General features: G+C 48.4%; 2 protein-coding genes and 1 non-coding gene across 6 annotated transcripts in view; all 3 read left to right on the top strand.

Annotated features, from left to right (window-relative positions):
• LOC146379790 (hepatitis A virus cellular receptor 2 homolog) overlaps positions 1–3377 on the top strand; it is a 5705-nt gene extending 2328 nt beyond the window's left edge. The window contains exons 2-7 of the mRNA XM_084941230.1: positions 806–1007; positions 1095–1237; positions 1316–1387; positions 2180–2253; positions 2336–2438; positions 3085–3377. Of these exons, the coding sequence (XP_084797356.1) occupies positions 806–1007; positions 1095–1237; positions 1316–1387; positions 2180–2253; positions 2336–2438; positions 3085–3161 (671 nt within the window). The 3' untranslated portion in view covers positions 3162–3377. The remainder of the gene's footprint in view (positions 1–805; positions 1008–1094; positions 1238–1315; positions 1388–2179; positions 2254–2335; positions 2439–3084) is intronic.
• A 450-nt stretch (positions 3378–3827) lies between these two features.
• Positions 3828–14416, top strand: LOC146379788 (hepatitis A virus cellular receptor 2 homolog). 4 transcript variants are annotated; one of them, XM_084941215.1, is made up of 8 exons: positions 3931–9818; positions 10157–10236; positions 10644–11003; positions 11203–11265; positions 11636–11697; positions 12115–12196; positions 12389–12416; positions 13689–14416. In XM_084941215.1, the coding sequence occupies exons 2-8, from the start codon at positions 10203–10205 to the stop codon at positions 13885–13887; spliced, it is 828 nt and encodes a 275-aa protein (XP_084797341.1). In that variant the 5' UTR covers positions 3931–9818; positions 10157–10202; the 3' UTR covers positions 13888–14416. The 4 variants fall into 4 exon arrangements, with proteins under 4 accessions (XP_084797343.1, XP_084797341.1, XP_084797342.1 ...); XM_084941217.1 differs by adding an exon at positions 3828–3924 and having other exon boundaries at positions 5904–11003; XM_084941216.1 differs by having other exon boundaries at positions 3931–5784; positions 5904–11003.
• On the top strand, positions 3908–3979 carry trnad-guc (transfer RNA aspartic acid (anticodon GUC)). The gene has a single exon. It is a non-coding gene; the product is annotated as a tRNA-Asp (tRNA).
• Positions 14417–16615: the final 2199 nt, after the last annotated feature.

Genomic DNA, 16615 nt, shown 5'->3' with positions numbered 1-16615 from the left:
TTTCTGTCTCTGACCCTAAAATGAGTGAAGCAGACAAATTAGACCACAAAGCTTTGAAAGGTCACGACCCCGCCTCCTCAGGTCGCCGTGAGGTCTTCGTATCTGCAGATGATACGTTTTCTGTGTGTTTGCTTTAAAACGACTCCGTGATCATTACCTGACAGAAGAACGTGACGCACCTGTCACGTCATGGGTGGCTGTAGCTCAGGTGGCAGAGCAGGTCAGACACTAATCAGAAGGTCGGTGGTTCGATTCCAGGCTGCCTCCTGGCTGCATGCCAAATATCCTTGGGCAAGACACTAACCCCATGTTTGCCTACTGGTGGTGGTCAGAGGGCCCGGTGGCGCCAGTGTCCGGCAGCCTCGCCTCTGTCAGGGCGCCCCAGGGTGCTGCAATGTAGCTGCCATCACCAGTGTGTGGATGGCTGAATGTAGTGTAAAGCACTTTGGGGTCCTTTGGGACTGAGTAAAGCGCTATACAAATGCAGGCCATTTACCTGTCTGAAAGCTGTCTCTGCTCGTTCGGTTTGCCGCTGCGTGCTCTGAATATTCATGAATAAGAGTTCAAAAAAACTCATATTTTTTCTTCCTGCTGTTCGTTTTTAAACCGTTTCTGATTTCTGGGGCTGACTCTCAGTGTTTGCAGCTCGTCTGGAAGCCTCGGCGCTCAGCGGCGAGCCGTGACATCGTGTCTGCTGGAGCAGCAGCTTCAGTCAGACTGGTGATGATGGCTTCCAGTATCGGCTGTCCGCTCTGACATCATCAGGTGTCTCTTTAACTCACTCCTGTGTTTGTCTTCCTGTCAGCGCTGACCTGTGTGTCAGCGGTCACCATGGAGACAGTGGTGGGCCACGTCGGGACAAAGGTGATGCTGCCGTGTCGCACAGGGGCGGGCAAACAGGGCGGAGTGGAGGTGTGCTGGGGGCGGGGCAAACCTTCACTGTTCACCTGCCACAACGCTGTGATCAACAGCGCTGCAGCCCGCATCACCTACAGGAAGTCACAGAGGTGAGCGCAGGTGTGCGTCCCATCAGAGCAGACTGTAGCTTCCTGTCAGCACGTGGAGTAAAACCGGCCTTCGTCCCTCCTGTGCAGGTACTCTGTGTCTGCCTCCTCCTCCTCTCTGTCCATCTTCCACTCACAGCCGTCAGACTCGGGTTTCTACCACTGCAGAGTTCAGGTGCCCGGACTCTTCAACGACCAGACCTTCACCGTCCACCTCATCATCCTCAGCAGCCGTACGTCCACACACGCCTGTTCAGAGCGCTGAAAACGACATGAAAACCTCAAAGTGTTTGTTTGTCTTTCGCCTGCAGCTCGCTCTGTGGCCGTAACAGAAAACACTGAGCTCTCAGACGGGGACCTGAACGCACCGCACACCACCACAGGTACTGGTTCTCTTTCTCACTGCATGTCTTTACACTCATAGAAGAGTCGCCCCCTGCTGGTCATTAATAATAATAATAATAATACATTTGATTTGAAAGCGCCTTTCAGAACACTCAAGGTCACTGTACACAGTAATGAAAAAAGCAACATAAAAGCCAGCAGTTTACACAATCATAAAAGAATAAGACATAAGACACATTTAAAATAGCAGAGTGGAGAGGTTATGTGGGATAAACTATTTTGAACTAGTGAGTTTTGAGTTGGGACTTAAAGAAAGAGAAGGAAGAGATATTTCTTAAATCAGGAGGAAGGAAATCCAGAGTCGTGGAGCAGCTGAAAGCCCTGCTGCCCATGGTGGCAGCACAGGGGAGGGGACAGAGAGAGAAAGAGAAGAAGAGGATCTGAGACAGATGGGCGGTGATCTGAACCTGATCAGAGAGATATGGAGGAGAGAGATGATGAACAGCCTTACATGTGTACAAGAGTAAGAATGCAAGTTTGTCACACATCATCTTTTCTTTGTGGTTTTTATTTGAGTAAACTCAGCGTGCAGATGAGGTACGCCCATCCTTTAGATGAAAAATTATATTTTAGTGTTCGCTTGGAGCTTCATGCTGTCAGTACAGGAAGCTGTTTGTGTGACGCGGCGTTACCCTGCACCTGTTGCTAACGTGAGGTCACAGCCGTGACCCTGTGAGCGTCACACAAACACGTCCTCATGTTCAGCATCTGTAAATCTGAACACAAAGTCCGGTCGAGTCAGACGTAAACAATCATCATCTGTTGGCCAGGTCACATCGCCCAGGAGGCAGGAAGTGACATCACAGGAGACGACACCACGCAGCCATTGGTGGCTCTGGTTCAGGTACAAACACTTCCTGTTTATGTGTTGATGTGTTATGTGTTTCTTTGTTTGTTTTTATTTGTGTTTGTTTGTTTGTTGACAGTCAGCTGAGCAGCAGGTAAACGTTCTGCAGACGTTTGTTGGAAACACAGTGAGAGCTTCCTCCCTCGTCTTCATCCCAGCTCTGCTGCTGACCGCAGCTTACAGTCAGTACACACACACACACACACACACACACACACACACACACACTGCTTGCACACATTTAAAAACAGTTTTTTGTGTTCTTTTTTCGTTTTTGTCGAACCTGTGAAACAGCGCCACTCTCCTATACGTTCACATGTTGTGGTTGAAAGCGGTACTGCAGCTGTGGCCACGATAAACCTTCACTGTGGAGGAGTGGTAAACAGCGCCACCCACATATATGCAGTCATTTAGTGGTCACAGCTGGTACTGCACAGTATGAGTATCCCCGCGGGAGACCGGGGTTCGATTCCCCGACGGGGAGGCGTGATGTTCTTCACCTCCATTATTGACACTTGCAGAGTAAAACTGCTGATTTGTCGAGACATGAGCACAGACACTTCTGTGTTCATGTCTCAGCTGCAGGTTTCCAACATTATAAACACTCCATCTGCATAACTGCTGAGACTAACACTGGGTCAGCTCGGGCTCATCGTTGATCATTTACACACTGTCACACCTGTTCAGCCAATCACGTTCATTCAGGGCCTGAAAGCTGACAACCGCCACCCTGACCCCTGACCCCGTTATCTCTGACTGAGGTTTAGTTTTTGTTGAACTCAGAGAAAGCCTGGATCTGTGACAGGAAGTGTGTTTGTGTTCCTGCAGGAGTCTGGAGGTCCAAACAGGAAGCAAAGAGGAGGCCAGACCAATCAGAGAAGGAGGAGGGGAGCAGCGCCGTGTGAGACCGACCTGATTATGAAAGTGTTTGAATTCCCATCTGGAACGTCTCGGAAAGCCTCAGTCGAACGTTCTCTGCACAAGAAGCAAAATAAATCTGCTGCACTGACATCAGAGGCGTCACACGTCACAGGTGGACGCCCTCGCCCCTGAGTGACACGTGTCCTCTGTGAGCTGTGACAGGACCGATGTTTGTTAATAAACTCCATCGTCAGACTGTGTTTAATGTGTTTAATAAAGTTTTCATGTAAACAGTGAAGAAGTCACTCAGTGTAACTCAGGTAACTGACTCCGCCTGTCTGACATCATCAACAACGTACCTTCAGTCAGCTTTTAGCCTCATGCTCGGTCTGAGCTCCAGCAGGTCATCTCCACATGTCTACCCGCCTAAATGCTGTGAGCTGGCCTGTGATTGGCTGATTAAATATTTGGACTAATGGTGTACCCAATAAAGTGGCTGCTCTGCCTGTTTCCTTGTTCTTGTGCTTCACACAGTTTGCAGAACTTTGTAAGGAAGCTGCTGATAACAGTAAAAACGTTGGCTCAGGTCTCACCACGCTGAGCTGTCACTTTATCAGGTACACCTGTCCCACAGCAGCAGCAGCTCATGTGGAGCTCAGAGCGACCATCAGCTGTAGTACTGCTGTCAGACAACAGGGGGCAGGCCGACCATGACATAACTGCCATGGTCGCGTTCAGGTAAGACACGTTGTGGATAAAAAGAGTACTGCAAGATCGGGAAAAGAACCACTCCTCGTTAGTATAGTGGTGAGTATCCCCGCCTGTCACGCGGGAGACCGGGGTTCGATTCCCCGACGGGGAGAAAATCTTTTTCACCTCCGTGATTCACACATACAGACCAGAACAGACTCTTATTGTTATTGGACAAACACACTGTGGAAGCTCCACGTAATGCTGGGCAGACACTGTGCGATGTTTGGCCCATTTTGAGCCGTTTTTGAGTCGTGCGACCGTTTTGGTGATCGGCCGATTTTGGCCTTCATCGTGCGTCGTGTAGTATACGTGGGGTAACGAGAAGCGATTAACACCTCACGACCAGCTCCCGATCATCAATCGCTTGATTTGAAATCCTCGCGACCGTCGTGAGGGTGTCAGCGCAGCTACTCACACTGTGCAAACACAAGTGTCAGCGGAAAAGACGGAGCAGCAGTGCGGCGTGTGATCCGGACACAAGCGATGGAGGCACAACTTGTAGAGCTTCGGCTCATCCGAGCCTTTTTGATGTGGCCTCACAAAGTGATCACGACCACAACGACCGTGAAAATAGTTGGATCTACATCGCTGCTCAATCACAGCTGATCATGTTTTTCATTAGCAGTTTAGCAAAGCTGATGGTGGTGTGTGTGTCTGTGTGAGTGAGAGACAGAGAGGGAGAGCGAGCGACAGATTTTCTGTTATAACCTTCATGTTATGGACGCACAGTGTGACTCAGGTCGCATCAGAGCATCGTGACCTATGAACTTCTCACCCCTGCGAGTCAATCGTGCAGTTTGAGCAGAAGCTGAATAACACGACTGAAAAAATCGCACAGTGTAGCCCAGCTTAAGACAGCAGGAGAAACAGAAACACCAGGTGAAGAAAATAACATACAGTTAATCACTGAAATAAAATTCAGTGAAAAACTATATTAGAATAAAGTGGCTTCACAGAGTGAAATAAATGAGTTCATTATACTTTATAAGAATAATAAAACAAAATAAAAGTGAAACCACATAGAAATCAGAATGAGGTCAAAGTAATCAGCAGTTAATGATTGATCACAAACTCATCAACTAATCATTTCTTTATAATTTCAAGTCAAACTTTATTGTCATCTCTGCTGTATCCGGTTACATCAGGACAAAAAACAACAATAAACAGAAATAAAAGAAGTAAGAAAATAAATATACACGTCAGACAAAGAGGATTGAGAGAAATTATAATTTAAAAGTTACAGTTTACAGTTTACAGTGGTTTAAAGTGACCAGTGCAGCCTGTAAACCTGGGCACATTTTCTTGAGTGTAAAAATTGTCCATAGAGCAGCATTCGTCTTACAGAAGCAGTGGTGTGGAGCGCATAGACTCAGCTAACGGAGTGTGTGGGTATGTGTGGGTGTGTGTGTGGTGGGGGGGAGCAGGAGAGCTGGTGGTGAGTTCATGATGGCTTGTGGGAAAAAGCTGTCTCGCAGTCTGGAGGATCGGGCCCCCTGGATGGGAGGAGGGAAAAGAGTCCGTGTGAGTGCTGTTAACAGTCTCTACCGTGGAACCGTGGATGCTGAGCGGTGTGTGGGTGGAGCGAGTCTTCCTGAAGTCGACGATCATCTCCTTGGTTTTGTCCACATTCAGTGACAGGTTGTTTTCACTGCACCAGAGCGCCAGCTGCTGAACCTCACATCTGTACGCTGACTCGTCGTTGCTGCTGATGAGACCAACCACGGTTGTGTCGCCAGCGAACTTGTTGATGTAGTTGGAGCTGCGTAGGGCGGTGCAGTCGAGGGTCAGGAGGGTGAACAACAGAGGGCTGAGAACACAGCCCTGAGGAGCTCCTGTGCTCAGCCTGATGATTCGGACGGACTGAGGCCTCTCGGACAGGAAATCAGGAAATCTAGTGTCCAGCAGCAGAGAGAGGTGCTCAGTTCCAACTTGCTGAGTTTGTCAAACAGTTTTTGGGTGTTGATGGTGTTGATGGTGTTGATGGTGCTAAAGTCTATGAACAGCATTGTGACATAGGTGTCTTTCTTGTCCAGGTGGGGGAGGTGAAGTGCAGTGGAAACAGCATCCTCGGTCGACCTGTTCGGCTGGTATGCAGACTGCAGCGGGTCAAGTGAGCGGAGCAGGTCGCTCTTCACATGTGCCATGACAAGTCTCTCGAAGCACTTCATGATGATGGGGGTCAGGGCGATGGGACGGTAGTCATTCAGGCAGGATACTGAGGATGTCTTTGGCACTGTGATGATGGTGGTGGACTTGAAGCACGCTGGGACGATCATCTGGCTCAGTGATGAGTTGAAAATGTCTGTGGAGACATCGGCCAGCTGATCAGCGCGGTCTCTCAGCACGCGACCTGGGATGTTGTCTGGTCCCGCAGCAGTGAGAGATCTCCTCACGCTGCAGGCAGAGAGCTGGTCTGGTCGGTGGTGGGGGGCGTGGCTTTCTTCGCTTGTGTGTTGTTCAGGGCATCAAACTGTGTCTCAGGAAGTGCGGCATCTCCATCACAGCTGCTTGGAGCTTGTACTGTGTGACACCCTGAATGCCATAAACTGTGAGAGTCTTTGTGTTGTGGAAGCTCTGGATCTTTTTCTTCAATTTCTTTTCTGTATGATTTAAAAATAATACATTTAAGATTTCATTGGAGATGTTCAGTGTTTTCATTTGAGTCTTTTTCAGATCAGGTGATCAGAGCGCGGCTGAAACTTTATGTATAAATAGACCCTGTGCACGAGAAAATGCTAACTTCCTGGTTTGAGACCGGATGTAGGGTTGTACATTTCCGGTAGCTTTACTTTGCGGTCAATCGCTACTGCGAAGATATCCTCCACAATCATGTCCAAAACTCAAACGCGGCAATGGCGGACGAGCGGGGCTAAAAGCTCTTAAATATTACTCTTTCTGGGTCACAAAATAAACTTTTAAGTTATTTTCAAGCGAGAATGTAGCTGTGTAAACTTCAAATATCTGCTCGATTTATCAAGATATCCTATATTTCCAAACGTGCTCCGACGTTTTCGGAGACGTCTGTGACCCGCCAGCCCCACAGCAGACAGCGAGGTCGAGGATTATTAGAGCCGGCGAGAACAGCGGACTCCCGGCACATCGTAACACCGCCGTCACTCCTAAAACGTTGTCATTAACGTGGCTTCACTCCACATCAGCCGCTTTGCTAAAACACCGGCGTCGGCACATAAGGACGCTGTCAGAGCCCGTCAACGACGTGGATTAGCAGCGTATATACGAATGTGAATCGCGTGATTGGCTGGAGCAGCCGGTCACTCACTGACTCACACTGCAAAACAGAATTTTTACGTATTTATTTTAATTTCAATGCAGGTTAGATTTTTGTGTGTGCGCAGAGACCGTGCAACAGTACGTGATTGCACCTGCGCCAGCTTAGAGGGAACATTAGTGATGAGTCTTCCCGCCGGTCACGTGGGAGACGGGGGTTCGATTCCCTGACTGTGTGGGAGTGGCCTGAGTGAAGAGGATTACTCAGATTGACGGGTGGGCAGAGATGTCAAACGTACGGCCTGCGGGCTGAAGAAGGGACGGAGGCAGACGTTCTCAGACAGCAAAGGCGTTTCCATCAGCACGTTTTGTGTAACGTGACGGAACAAGTGAAAAAAAAATGAGCATCAGGCTGCAAAGCTGAGAGTCAGACTTTATGAAGCTGGATCAAGTCAGACCTGCTGTTATTGGCCAGCCCTAAACCTCGTGTGTGTCACGTATAGACGGGGGTTCGATTCCCTGACAGGCAGCTGTGCAGGTTAGAATTGATCAGTGATAGACACGTCTCACATGAATGATCCCTTTGTGTCAGATCTACGTCGTAACTCAGTGACCAGAACACATTTTAGACCCAGACGTGAACCTGGCGCGGACCTGAGAAACGTAACAACACGTCAGGACCGTGGCGACTCGAATGGAGTTGTGGATGTTTCCTGTTACGATGTAAGCTGAGACGAGTTCTCACAGAAGTCTAAATCAAGCTTTATAAGACGAACCGTTATCAAAATGATGAAACAATAACGAAATAAAAATGTAACCATACACAAATCAGTCAGTGCTGTACAAACAGAATCAGCACAAATATAAACTTTACTACAAAGAATCTCAGATCGAGCAGCGAAACAGCGCCGGGGTTCCCTGCTGTGGTCAAAGGTGGTACTGCAGTGTGTGAGACGCTACGACCTCCCGCAGGAAAATGTTTTTATTTTAATGAAACATAAAAATGAAACAAATTTTTTCCTTTTTTTCATTTCTGGAGGCTGAAAAAATCTTTCTTTAAAATATTTGTCATGAGTCCAGCTGCAGATATTTCTTACAGCGGGCTGTCAGAGATGAAAAAGGGAAGTGAAAGCATCCAGGGTGTAGTCACAGGAAACAGCCTCCATCAGCTGCTGCAAACAGGAAACCATGGTGACCACTGCTCTCCAACCACGCGACCAACTGCTCTGTGGTGGATGCTGATGGTGTTCCCTCCCTCACACGTGTAGAAATGTGGGTCAGCCCAGGAAACTGTGAAATCTCACGTTTAGAGATAGAAACTGACCCTCAGATCTCAGGTTACATCACCCACAGTCACGTCCTGGTGTTTATTCTACACACTGTGTGATGCTGTCATGGCCGACATCACTGGCTCCATTCAAAGCTCGGCAGTGAAACAAACATCTGTCAGTGGTTTCTCCACCCAGCAGCAGCAGGAAGTCAGACACAAGGAACAACACGATCAGGACCTTTCAAAATAAGAGAACCAGTGGCCTGTGCTGGGTTAGATCTGCATCTCTGGTACACAGTAGCTCCACTGTGCTGATGCTAAAACCAGACATCCCATGAAAGCACAAACACCCCGATGAGTCAGAATGCTGCCACCACCGTACTTCACTGTGGGGGCGTGGCCTCTGCCGTCTTCCTCCAACCATGAGCGGCGTCTCAGCTCGTCTGGCCGAAGGACGCTTCAGCCTGCAGGATCTTTGTCCCGGTCGTCCTTCGTACTTCAGTCTGGCTGCAGGCGTCTGTCCTGCTCACCTGAGACCTCTCAGTTTGTTCCTGTCCACGGTTCAGTGATGTCTTCTTTAGGACTAAACCTCCCACAAGTGTCTCTCCAGTAGTTCTGGACTGTTTGCAGACACTGTGGCTGAGGCTACGTCCACAATGAAACACGTTTTTGTTTAAAAACGCATCGTTTTGGCCTCCCGTCCACACTGAGACGACGTTTTCCTCAAGGAGAAACGCAGCATTTTGAAAACGAGTACATTTCAAAACGGAGCTGTCCCGTCGCAGTGTGGACACTCGAACACGCAGACTTTCTAAAACGATGACGTATTTTAGTCATGTGATGCAGTCACGTGACCAAATAAACAAAGACAGCGGAGGGCACCATACAGCAGTTGTTTTGTTTGCTCTCAGCTTTGACAGCCCTGTTAAAGATTAATGTCCGCCTGTAGGTGCTGCAGATAGCTTTCCTTCAAATCCTTTAATTCGCACTTGAGTTTGCACACGTGCAGGACTGCAACGTAAGTGTTTTGGACCGTTTCAATGTGGACGCACAACTCTGTGAAAACGACTGAAAACGCTAGCGTGGACGCCGAGCGCTTTCAGGCAAAAACGCCGTTTTCAGATCTATCCGGGCTGGTGTGGGCGTAGCCTCAGTGTGTAGTCGTCCTGATCCTGTTACTGTGTGAACACAAATCACTCTCAAGGAAACTGGGATGTTTCAAATTCTCTGTCATTACAATAACAGGTCACATCACTGATGACTCGGGCTTTATATTTGATATGAAATATGATATTCAACACTCCACTCTAACAGTAACTATGAACGTGATCAGTGATGAAAGACCTGCGGGATCAAACACTGAGCTGTGGGTTCAACTCTGTCGTCGCTGAACCGCCGCAGTTTACCTCCAAGCCCCGCCCACCGCGTGGAATCATCATATCTGTAAAAGGTGAAGGTTTTTTACGAAGGAGTCACGAGAGAACACGAGCTGCATGTTATTGATGATGAATAAATCAGAATTATTATTTTAGTTCAGCAGATAAAAACATCATCAGGTTATAAAACAATGAAATAAACACGTGTAACGACAGTCATGTGATCATAAATCATCATATATGATCTGTAAAAACCAAAGTAGTGTAAGTAATCAGAGTAAAAACAGACTCGTCTGACTGAACACAGTAATCAGAGAGCTGCTCTCTGATTGGTCCCTGCCTGCTGTGTGTGTGTGTTCCTGTCGCAGCAGCGTGTGGTGCTGCTTTTTACCCGTCACTTCATTTCTTGCAGCGTGCAGCAGCTGTTGGAGCTGCTCTGAGGCTCATTCAGCTCCGTCATGAAGCTCAGGCTGCTGCTCGCTCTGCTCTCAGGTAACTGCTGGCTCTCTTTCTCTGAAACTCTGTAAACACAGAAACTTTAGCCGCTCTGATGTCACTGCTGCGTTCTTCTTCTGCACATTTGTAGCTTTAGACTGAGTTTGCATGATGAGTCTTGTTCAGACTGCAGCGAGTAAAGACGAGGAGCTGCTGTGGTTATTACTTATGACAGGGCTGAGTCTCTGTGGTAGAGACGTGCAGAGGTCTGAGGACGAGCTGCTGGTGTTGTAACAGCTGTAACGTGGGCTCGTTCCCGCTGACCTCCTGCAGGGTTACAGGCTGAGGTCAGCGAGGGTCAGAGTTCAGGTCAGAGGTGACCTCTCCGATAGTCTGACCTGATCTGAGCCCTGAGCAGAGTTTGGATCTGATGTCACAAAGTTTTCCTGTGTTTCTGTTTCCAGTCTGTGAATGTGATGGCAGCAGGGTCAAAGGTCACACAGGTCAGGACGTCACTCTGCCCTGTAAATATGACAGGAAATATCACGGCGCTCTGTCAGTGTGCTGGCAGCGAGGAGAAATACCGCTCAACAAGTGCTCCAATCCGCTGATCTCCACAGATGGACTCAGAGTGTTAACCAGAGCTTCCAGCAGGTATGAGCTGCTGGGCCGACTGGAGGACAGAGACGTCTCTCTGACCATCATGAACCTCACAGAGGGAGACGCTGGACGATACGGCTGCAGGGTGGAGATACCCGGCTGGTTCAACGATGAGAAGCATCACATCGACCTGACCGTTGTCGATGACCTGAGCATCGCCACAGGTGAGTCTGCAGGTTCGACCGAGCTCACGTGTCGGGATCATCGTCCTGAACCATCGGCGGCTCTCTGAGGACGACTCGTTCATGTCGCTGACAGCAGCTCAGAGAAACACATCTGTGAGATCCAGATGTTGATTCAAAGCTGATCAGACTCGGAGTCAGCTCTGACGCTCATTGTGTTCATGTCACTGATCTGTTTCAGGCGCTCCCACGGCCCGCACGACAGACACGCCCACAGAGTCGACGTCATCCTCTCCGACTGAAGGTGACGACAGAGCTGCCGTGAATCTGTTTAATGTAGCGACAGAATCTGAAAACAGGAAAAAGGAGAAATTCAAATGAACTCCAGTCAGGAGGCTCTGAGGTGAACAGGTGAACCGTGTCCAGGTGTTATCAAGGTGATGATGACCTACAGAGACCAGCAGCTTCTGTGTCAGTCAGAGGAAGTGCAGGTTTAAAGTTTTCAGTTAACTTTATTGGACACTTGAACATCGACGACGCCTCAGTGGACGACCTCTGTGTTTCTGTCTCGTGGGTTTCGTACAGTCAGACGTGTCAGGTTCAAATGAGAGCGTTATGACATCATCCTGCTGCTGACACGCTGTCCTAAAAATGTCTGCTTTCACGTCCCGCAGGTCATGTGACCTCCACAGAAAGCCCCCTGACGTCCTCCTCCGGTGTGAAGCGCAGCCACGAGGTGAGAAAACGAACGAACGCTGTGAAACGTGAGACATGTGACGCCACCGCCACACGAAGACGAAGCTCAGCACGAGCGCCACACTGATGTTCTGAACAATGAAAATATTATTTGAACATACTCGGTCATAAAAGGACTCCACAGTGCACCCTCGCTGTGATTGGTGGATCGATATCAGCAGATAAGTTAAACAGGAAGTAAAACCAGACCAGACTGTTTATAGACCCTGATGATGATGAAGATGATGAAGTCAGATTATGACTTGTTTTGAACCCTCGGCTGAGCTGATGTCTCGCTCTGATAGTTTCTTTGTAGGTTTTGAACATCAGTCTGAGCAGTGATTGGGTGTTCCTAATAAAGTGTCAGTGTTTGAGCAGACCGCGGGCCTCGCTGTGACGGTGATGTCGTGTTTTTCAGGGTTCGCAGACGATGGCGCCTCTGATCGCCGTCCTGCTGGTCTTCGTGTTTCTGCTCACGCTCGGTGGACTCGTCGTCGCCGGTGAGTACGAGAATGAACCCGTCTGTTCTCACGGCCTCGATGTTTCGAGGCCGGCGACCATCGTCGGTGTGGCAGCGGGTTCTTAATCCCGCCCTGAGCGTCAGTGATGCAGGAAACATTTATTAGTTTGAACTGTGATTTTACTCTGTGACGCACGGCGAGCTCCTCATCACGTCGTTTGTGTCTCTGCAGTGAGAAGACTGAAGCAGCTCGTCAGCACGTGAGTGGACTTCCTGTTTTCTGAATAAACACCGTGTCTGAGCGCCTCGATCGCCGCTGATGAACCCTGAGTCAGGTTTGACCTTCGTGGGGTCTCGGCTCGCGGGCCTTCGGCGCGCTGCGATCACCTCGGCAGCGTCTTCTCACGACTGAGCGCGCTCAGACTGAAACTCACAGATAAAGAAAACCACAAACCACGCGGGCGATTTCAAACGAAGGCGAGCTGAGCAGGAGGTTTCAGGTGGCGGTGAGATGCTGAGCGAGAACGAAGCAGCCTGATCGTTAAAGCCCAGCACGCAGGCCCACGGGCCCAGATGTGTCCACATCTGCAGGCCGGGTAAGCCCACGCTGCTGTCACAGCGCCGGAGCAGAAAGGCGGAGGGTCACGGCCGAGGCTGTGTGCAGCGGGCTGGCAGCCATGTTTCAGCGCAGTCACAGGGTCGCAGCAGAAAGAGGAACTCGAGGATGTTTTATGCACGTGTGACAGTCATGAACGGTGACCAGACGACAGGAAACAGGAAGTTGAGGTTGTGGTCGTGCAGTCATAAAAACTTTAAATAAACTTTAAATACGTCTAAGTGAGGCAGGTGGAGCGCACAGCTGCGGCACATCTGCAGAACACCTGAGATCATCGTTCATCATCGTTTCCATAGCAACGCTCTTCACATCTCCTGGGGTCCGGGTGACGTACGACCAGCATCAAGAGCTCCACCCGTGAGTCCGCTGCAGACTCCGCCCACCAACCGCGAGAGTTTCGGTTCCCTGCAGCTCGGCTTACCAGAAGCTGCGAGCGAGGAGAGGAAGCTCTGAGGTTTACACCCTGCCTCCTCCTCATCCTCGCCCGGCCGAGCGCCCCGCGCTGAAATGTCACAGCCTGAATTAGAGGGTCACATGACCGCTCAGCCTGAAGCACGGCGTAACCAGCAGACTCTGTGACCTTTCAGAGTCTGCTGGGACTCATTTTTAAAGTTTGAGGCTTTTACTTTGGAAAATCAAACTCATGATGAAGCAGGAAACGGATCCACGCAGCAGAAATATAAACGATCATCGTCGACAGTGTCAGGTCACCAGTTTATGATCAAACGTGACCGACACAGTCGATCGGCTGCCATGGTTACTTTATGATCAGTCATCGTTTTTTATACAAATTCATCTCAAAGGTTTTAAACCTGACATGTCTAATGAGAAGCTGGAGCTTCTCTACAGGAAGTCTTTCACTGTCTACAGGAAGTCACTGTGATGATGAAACTGATGCGTGGCTCTCCTGTCTCAGCCCTCAGGAGAAGGTCGGCCCGGGTCAGCAGGTCCAGTTCAGCTCCACGACGTCCACTCTGCAGCTGCAGAGCTCCACCGTGGACAACATCTACCAGATGGAGAGCGACGGTGATGGCGGTGATGGTGGCGGTAGCGATGGCGGCGGCGGTGATGGAGGTAGAGGAGAAGATGGGGGAGACTATGAGTACTGCCCCTGAGGTCCCACCCACCCGCCTGGAGGCGGGATGATAACAGGAAGCAGGAGCGTATCTCTGATTGGACACTTTGCTTTGAAGCGTCCAATCAGAGAGCTCCAGGTGTGCTCCCATGTGACTAACAGCACCTTCAGATGGGAGGTTCTGTAGGCAGCAGGTGTAGTTGCTGCCTACAGATGTAGCGAGCTTTTATTCTGATAGGTTGTTTTTTCAGAGTTAACCTATAAGAATCCACAGTGACACAGGTGACCCCGCCCCTTTAGACACCCACGAAAGTTCCCTGTAAAGTTTTAAAGTTTCGCTTGATGTCTTGTCATGTGACAAGCGAGGGACTCGTGACAACACGTCCTGTCTGACACGTGACCTGAAGCCGTCAAACAAAGATGTTCGTCAGATTTTTATTGTGACAAACACACATAATGGAAAAGGTCATGTGACATGCTTGTCACACGGCACCAATCATCTGTTTTCTTATTGATCAATATGTTTCCTGTTGTTGTTTAAACAATAAAAGCATGAAAAATGAGTGAAATCGTTCAGATTTGGCTATTTCAGTCTGTCCTCACACGGCGAGTCGCGTCCTGATCTCTGAAGCTCCCCGCTGGAGCCAATCAGACGAAGCACGTCACAGATGGGCGGAGCTCCTCGTGATGTAAATCTGATGGTCAGTTTTCTGCAGCAGCTTGTTGAAGGTGCCTCAGCTCTGAGTTTTACAGCATGGACATCAGAGCGACGTAAACATGGCTTTCTAAATATGGAAAACATTTCTCGTGTGTGTCTCATCTGTGACATCGCTGACAGTGGGAGGGGCTATTTTTAATTAAGCTTCAGTGATGTGAGTAAGTAAAATTTATTTATATAGCACATTTTCACAGATAAAAATCACAAAGTGCTTCACATTAAGATCAGACATACAAGTTAAAATTAATTAAAAGCCGGTTTGTATAAAAATGTCTTCAGCTGCTTTTTAAAGGAGTCAGTAGAGTCTAGACAGCGTAAAGACAACGGCAGAGCGTCCCACAGCCTCGGTGAAAAGCCCGATCCCCACGTGTTTTAAACCCAGTACGTGGGACCACCAGTAGCCTCTGACCTGACGACCCGAGTGCTCGGGATGAAGCATGAGGTTTCAGCAGGTCAGAGATGTACTGGGGAGCTTCACCGTGCAGAGCTCTAAAAGTTACAACTAAAACTTTAAAATGAACCCTAAAATTTACAGGCAACCAATGAAGAGAAGCCGAAACTGGAGCAATGTGTGACCTCTTGTTTGTACCAGTTAAAAGTCTTGCCGCTGCATTCTGTACAGACTGAAGGCGATCCAGAGCTGATTGGTTGAGACACGTAAAAAGACCGTTACAATAATCCAAACGAGAAGAGATAAAAGCATGAATCATCTCAAGTTCTGCCTTTGACACCAGTCTGAGTTTAGAAATGTTTCAGATGATAAAAACAGTTCCAGGCTAGTTGTTCAGAGTGTTTCTCAAGAGACATCGAACTGTCAAATATAACACCTACGTTTCTGAGATGTGACTGAAATGAAGGGTCTAAAAAACTGATATGCTGCCTAATTTCTGAGAGCGTGTGATCAGGAGCAATAATCAATGTTTCTGTTTGATCTGCATTTAACTGAAGGAAACTGTCATTTAACCATTGTTTGATTTCTGACAGACAATTATTTAAACACGACAATTTGTAAAACTCAGAAGCTTTGAAAGAACAGTACAACTGAATGTCATCAGCATAGAGATGATAAGAAATATTATTGTAACGTCTGATAATGTGGCCTAGAGGGAGGATGTACAGCAAAAAGAGAATCGGACCTAAAACAGATCCTTGAGGTGCCCCAGAATACAGAACTGATGTTTCCGACAGCACGATTCATACAGACAGTAAAGGATCTCTCAGAGATACGACATAAACCATTTAAAACAACACCAGTGATCCCAAACAAGTCCTTCAGCCTATTTATCAGGATGCTGTGATCAACAGTATCAAAAGCAGAGCTGAGATCCAACAGAACCAGAACAGTGTACTCTCCAGAGTCTGCTGCCATCAGAGTGTCACCACACACTTTAAGCAAAGCGGTTTCAGTGGAGTGCAAATGTCCAGAACATTGTTCTTCTCCAAAACGTTGTTAAGTTGTTCTGCAACTGTTTTTTCCAAGATCTTTGACACCAACAGTCATTTTGATATTGGCCTGTAACTGCTTGGAAGAGATGGGTCCACATTTGGTTTCTTTAATATTGGTTCAACAATAGCTTGTTTACAATAGCTGGGAACTGAGCCAGTATAAAGAGAAGTATTAATTATTTCCAGAATACAGGGGCCAATAGAGTCAAACACACGAATGAAAAATGATGGAGGAAGTACATCAAGGTGGCTTGAAGTCAGTTTCATCTGACCAAGCAGACACTGATGTCCTGTAAGGTGACAGGAGTAAAAGAGGAGCAGGTATCAGCAACGTGTCAGTGTGATACTGGGAGGATGATGGAGAAATATTAGACCTGACAGCAGCGACCTTATTAACAGAATAGTTTAAAAACACTGCTTCTTGCTCTTGACGAAGGCGGTCGCACTTTTCTCCTCTCCTCCTCCTCCTCTCCCTTAGCTTCCCTGCTTAGCCTCTTGTGTCCTCGTCTAGTCTCGTGTTTTTTGTATTTTCCCTGGAACACTCTCTGCTGCTGTGAAAAATCAGAATAAGATCTCTGACTGCAGACTGGATACATCTCGGGGA

Source organism: Perissodus microlepis, chromosome 10, assembly GCF_051167445.1.
Source record: "Perissodus microlepis isolate ML-2025 ecotype Zambia chromosome 10, ASM5116744v1, whole genome shotgun sequence".
NCBI lineage: Eukaryota > Metazoa > Chordata > Actinopteri > Cichliformes > Cichlidae > Perissodus > Perissodus microlepis.
The sequence above is the reverse complement of the archived record's forward strand: the minus strand, read 5'-3'. Positions and strand labels throughout refer to the sequence as shown.